This window comes from Sinocyclocheilus grahami, unplaced genomic scaffold, assembly GCF_001515645.1.
Source record: "Sinocyclocheilus grahami isolate Dianchi unplaced genomic scaffold, SAMN03320097.WGS_v1.1 scaffold109.1, whole genome shotgun sequence".
Lineage (NCBI taxonomy): Eukaryota > Metazoa > Chordata > Actinopteri > Cypriniformes > Cyprinidae > Sinocyclocheilus > Sinocyclocheilus grahami.
The window spans coordinates 1,416,619-1,422,030 of NW_015505288.1; the positions used below are offsets into that span (position 1 = coordinate 1,416,619).

The following is a 5,412-nucleotide window of genomic DNA, read 5'->3' on the forward strand; positions in this document are numbered from 1 at the left end:
ATTAATATAAAGATCACATGTGTTTTAAATTATATTTTTTAAATGATACCTTTTTTATATTCGCGGACATACTTATTGTCATTGACCAAAAATAAAACATTCTGATCACCTAAATGTCAATATAAAGTCAAAATAGTGACGCGGAAGTATATGGACAACGAAGCGCAGAGTTATGTGACGGTGTGAGCGAGGTAAATATCCTCCCACTATCGCTTTTTCAAATTTGTGAGGGAAAGTGAGTCCGTGCGGAGCGCGAGCGCGTCCCACAATGCATTCGCCACTCAGCGGGAAACCAAAATGGCGAGGGCGAATGAACCAAACCAGCCGTTTACCATAGTGTAAAACACTTAATACGTTAGACTCATCTCTCAAAAGCAGCACCATCTCGATTTACAGCGGAGCGCCTGCTGACCGTTTATGGTGTAATTATTTGTGTTTGTGAGGCATTGTAACCCGGGAAAGTGGCCGAATGAGGTAAGACAGATCCAGATAGGATTCACAATAAAACAAGGGGGTGTGCGGGGGGCTATCATCTCTCACTTACCAGCAGGTAAAAATTACTGGGTTCAATCATACGTTTTCTGATTCCAATGAAACAAACTCTTTAAGCTTTTGAACGGGAGGCTTTTTTTTTTTAAGTCACTTTGTTTTGAATGAGAAATCCGGTTAGCTCTCTCCAGCTATGCTGCTAACAAAAGAGGCTTTTTGCTTTCTCTGTCATTCTGTTTGACCAGCCAATACAAAGTGCACTCATTCCTATAAAATATCCTATTCTGCTTTTACATGCGAAATAACTCTAAAAATCAGCTCCAGGGTAGTTTGAGACTACATTTTCAACCTTTTTTGTTTATTTGAGCATGTCCATTGTGCTTTTTTTGCTTTAGTGTAAGCAAAAGTGTGGTTGACTCATGTTTTTCATGAGGTGTTTTGCTCATTTGACAGAGACTCAGCAAGTGCAGATAACCTGGCTGCCCATCAAAAGTCAACTCCAAATTGCCAGCACAAGTCACAGGTGCCCGTCTCACAATTTCCCCTGAAAGATGGGCTGACAGACACGGCCAAACTCGCCAGCAAGTTTGAAGAAGGGCAGGACGTCCTGGCCCGATGGTCGGATGGCCTCTTTTACCTGGGAACTATCTCCAAGGTGTGTACGAGATCTTGTACAATCAGACGATAATTATTTCAAAATATAAAACACAAATAAATGGAGATCATGTTTTGAGTGTACTACATGAAAAGAATTGGCTGCCTGGGGCAACAGTCATTTATACAGTTTAGTGGTCATTATACAAAAATATGGCCGATCAGAATCATGTACTGTGTTAAGGAGTGCATTACATGGGTTCTAGAAGTAAAAATCCCATTTAATGTCTACATGGGGAAATACATTTAAACAATAATGATAAACTCTTAAATACAGACTTAAGCCCAATTTATACTTCTGCGTCGAGCCTACGGCATAGCCTACGCATAGACACACACCCTACGCCGTAGCCGGACGTGCACCTCTCCAAAAATCTAACAGCGTGTCAATTCTACGCAGACCGCAAGCGCTGTGATTGGTCTCCTAGAACCCCTCCCTCCGTATGTACTTGAGTTTTGTGTGTGTTTATGTGCACTTTTATATATTTTACTATTACACCTTCTTATATAAAATAAAGCAAACAAGTGTCTTATCATTTATTATTTTACTTGGCATTATGCATCAGTAGTTGTCCGCGACAAATAATGTTGATCTGCCGTGGTACAAATCCTTGTGGAGATTGAAAGAATGCCATCTTCTCCTGTTCCGCTGTTGTCTCCTTTTTGTAGTTTTAAATAATGATTTGATATTTATTACATCACGGCTATAATGCTTCTCCGACGAGCCGCTGCTTCTTCGGCTTTTGCCGTGGTACTGCAAGTTACACCAGCAACATGCCTTTGGACATGGCAGACTAGCGGTTTGCATGTGTACTGCACGTCGACGCGGACAACGATGCAGAAGTATAAATGAAAACTGATGCATAGCCTACGCCGTAGGTCCGACGCAGAAGTATAAATCAGCCTTTACTGTGAGCTATGTGGTTGTTAATCAATGGTATATGCTTTTATTGAAGACACCAGCTTGCAAATTTTTGAATAGTTGTTTAACAGCTTAATTCCAAGAGAAAACTACATTACCCATGATTTTGCAAAATAACCCACCAATAAGAGATTCACCAAACAATAAATTGCACCAAAAGAGCTCTGTAGCGCCCACCTACTCCCATGAAGCGCTGTGAATGACTTAAAGGGGTCGTTTCTAAAAAGAACATTGTTGTGTATTTGGTGTAATGCAATGTTTATGTGGTTTAAGGGTAAAAAAACACATTATTTTCCACATAATGTACATTATTGTTGCTCCTAAATGCCCCGCCTTTCTGAAACGCGTCGATTTTTACAAAGCTCATCGTTCTGAAAAGCAAGGTGTATGCTGATTGGCCAGCTATCCAGTGCATTGGGATTGGCTGAATACCTCAAGCGTGTGACTGAAATGTTACGCCCCTTACCATACTGTGATGCCGTGTCCAATGTTCCCTCTAATTTTTTTTCTTGCTGAGCAAAACTTCTCTATTGTACCAGACCTGTACAGCGCACACACAAAAGTGTGTAACTTTTAACTTTAATGTGCTATTTGTATTTAATTTGACCCATGACTAAATGATGTACATTTTAGGTTACCTGAGAAAACTTTTTAAAGTACGAGCGCCAGCACCAGTTTGCTTTTCATGCACTGTATAGCCTATATCATCTGAAGCCATTCCATATTTTAATGTGAGGGACAGAATTGTATTTACATTCAGCCGATCTCTGGGTCTGGTGGTAGCACTTTTAGCTGTAGCTTAGCATAGATCATTGAATGTGATTAGACCGTTAGCATCTCGCTCAAAAATGACCAAAGAGTTTCAATTCTGAATTGCCGATTTTATAGGCCATTATGGCCATTAATATGGCCATTCCGGCGTAATAATCAAGGAACTTTGCTGCCGTACAATGATATTACGCAGTGCCTGAAAATAGTCCCCAGCAAGCTCCCTGTGCAAGCAGGTGGTCACGTTGGTTATGTTGACGGAAGTTAACCTATTTTCAGGCACTGCGTAATATCATTGCGCCTGCTGCACCCATGGTACGGCAGCAAAGTTCCTTGATTATTACGCAGGAATGAGAGTATAGTTCCAACTTTTCATTTTCCGTCGGTCTTAGTACACGACATAACTACAGAAGAGTCAAGTTTTAAATAGGAAAAAAAAAAATTTAGAAACTCTTTGGTCATTTTTGAACGAGATGCTAACGGTCTAATCCGATTCAAAGATCTATGCTAAACTACAGCTAAAAGTGCTACTGCCAGACCCGGAGATCGGCTGAATGGATTAGAAAACAGTAGAACTCAACTGTTTAACTCTAGGGGAGTTGGAAAATGAGCCTATTTTCAAAAATAGTGGCGTGTTCCTTTAAACCTAGCCAAAAAGCCATGTGCTGACTGTGAGAAACAGTAGACTTTAATTACATGTATTTATGGTGTAATTACTAAATTTGTGTCAATCCATGTTCATATTTACTGCAAACAATGCGCTGTCACTTTAATTCAGCGCTTGCAGCGCAGCAATAGACTCGGTGTGGAAACGATCTCTGCACTGCTGCAGATGCACCGCTCCTGAACGCACTGCCGGGCCGCAGCTGTGTGCAGTGAACGCTTTAATCCGTTAACATGAGCGCGGAAAAAATACGCACCACATATGCACTGCAAACGGAATAATGTGAATTTGGCATTATGTGTGTGCGCTGCAAGTGTGCATGAGCACTCACGGTCTCCAGGAGAGAACACTGGCAAGAATTAAAAAGTAATACAATTTGTAAACTTTAGTAAAGATGTGACACTGCCTCGATTGTGCAAGTGACAATTCCTGTGTCAACTGTGCAGCTCGCTTATAGACAGACGCGATGTGGTGATTTGAAGACATTTGCGTATTTTGAGAGAGAACGAGAGCGCGTGCGCGAGTGGTGATTCACTCACGCTGTTTGTGAAATTGTCTCACACGAGGTTTTCAAATGACTAAGTTATTTAATGAAGAAATATAAAGGTGAGTACCTCACCTTCAGCATTATAATTATTTCACCCGCGCCAGACAGAGACTGAGACAGTGCTGCTGCATGTCGTGCCAAACCTCTCACGGCAGCGTCATCAGCTTGAGATCGGTTTTTGGAGATCAGCCTTTTTAGAGACCGCCGATCAAATATCCTAACGTGATTATCGGCCGATACTGATCGGTAGCCGGTAGGGCTGGGTATCGGGTTCTATACTTTTTAGGCACTGACCGAATTGCCTCGATACTATCGAAAAACGTCGTTCGGTACCAAATTTCGATACCTAAGGGGTTAATCTCATGAGTCAGTGAGGCGCAGATCGATCAGTGTTTGACATCCGCGAGAGCGATGCGAAAACGTACGGAGCAATCTACTCGTGGTATCTTACTATAGCCTAATACACCGATAGGTCTGCACAGTCGGTCCGCGACTGTGACACTCAGAGATGTGGCTCACATGTGAGTATTTAGTGTGAATGCGTCCCAGCCCCCGTAGCTGTAAGGCTACATTTACACTGGTGCGCTTTTGTTTTAAAATGAAAAAGATCCTCGTCTTACTGGCGTTTCCACTGCGTTTCAAGCCGGCTTTCCACTATCTCCGACAAATGACAGACCGAAAGTCATTCATTTCCAATGGAGAGTAGCGCGGGAGCTGTGTAGCGTTTCAGTCATATGAAGATGTCCGTTCATACTACAAGACCGAAAGCGCGTGTTATGTGACCATTCATGCACACTGTAGCATCATGCTACATAAGACCAGGGTTTAAATTGCACCGGGCCGTCTGGGGCTGAGCCCCGGCACTTAACATTATAGACTCCAGGGCTTGACATTAACTCTTCATTAACGCCAGACAAGTAACATGATTAAAACATCAGTAACCAAAAATAACTATGTAAACACCAAAACGCAATATTATTCTGATTTTATTACATTTAGAGTAAGTGGCGAATAGTAGATATAGCTACTGTATATAATGCATCTATTGACAGTATAAGGTTGCGCTGCTGAGGCGAGGCTCCCCGCAGCCTCTCAGGAGAAATCAAACTTAGCAACACTAAGAAACTCCGCATCCTGAGGTAAAAATTCAAAATGGAAAGTTTTTATATTTAAAATACAGTTAGTTAGGCAACATCACACAACGTTTTCACCATTATAAATCGTTTTAATTTAGTTGAAAAGTGTCATTTCCACCATAATTTCTTGTTTGTATATTAAAAAATATTTAAAATAATCTCTTAATTATTTAATGCAGTTGTATTTTTCAGTGTCAATTTAATTTATAGATCAAATGTAAGAATTTGAAAT

The 5,412-nt window shown here is 41.1% G+C and overlaps 1 protein-coding gene across 3 annotated transcripts in view; it reads left to right on the forward strand.

Moving 5' to 3' along the window:
- The first annotated feature begins 249 nt into the window (after positions 1–249).
- Positions 250–5,412, forward strand: part of mtf2 (metal response element binding transcription factor 2) — a 25,271-nt gene continuing 20,108 nt past the window's right edge. For 2 of the 3 annotated variants that reach the window (XM_016277139.1, XM_016277140.1), the window contains exons 1-2: positions 250–474; positions 943–1,144. In XM_016277139.1, the coding sequence (XP_016132625.1) occupies positions 470–474; positions 943–1,144 (207 nt within the window). In that variant the 5' untranslated portion in view covers positions 250–469. Of the gene's footprint in view, positions 475–942; positions 1,145–5,412 lie in introns of those variants that run through there. The other variant, XM_016277141.1, reaches the window with a different exon arrangement.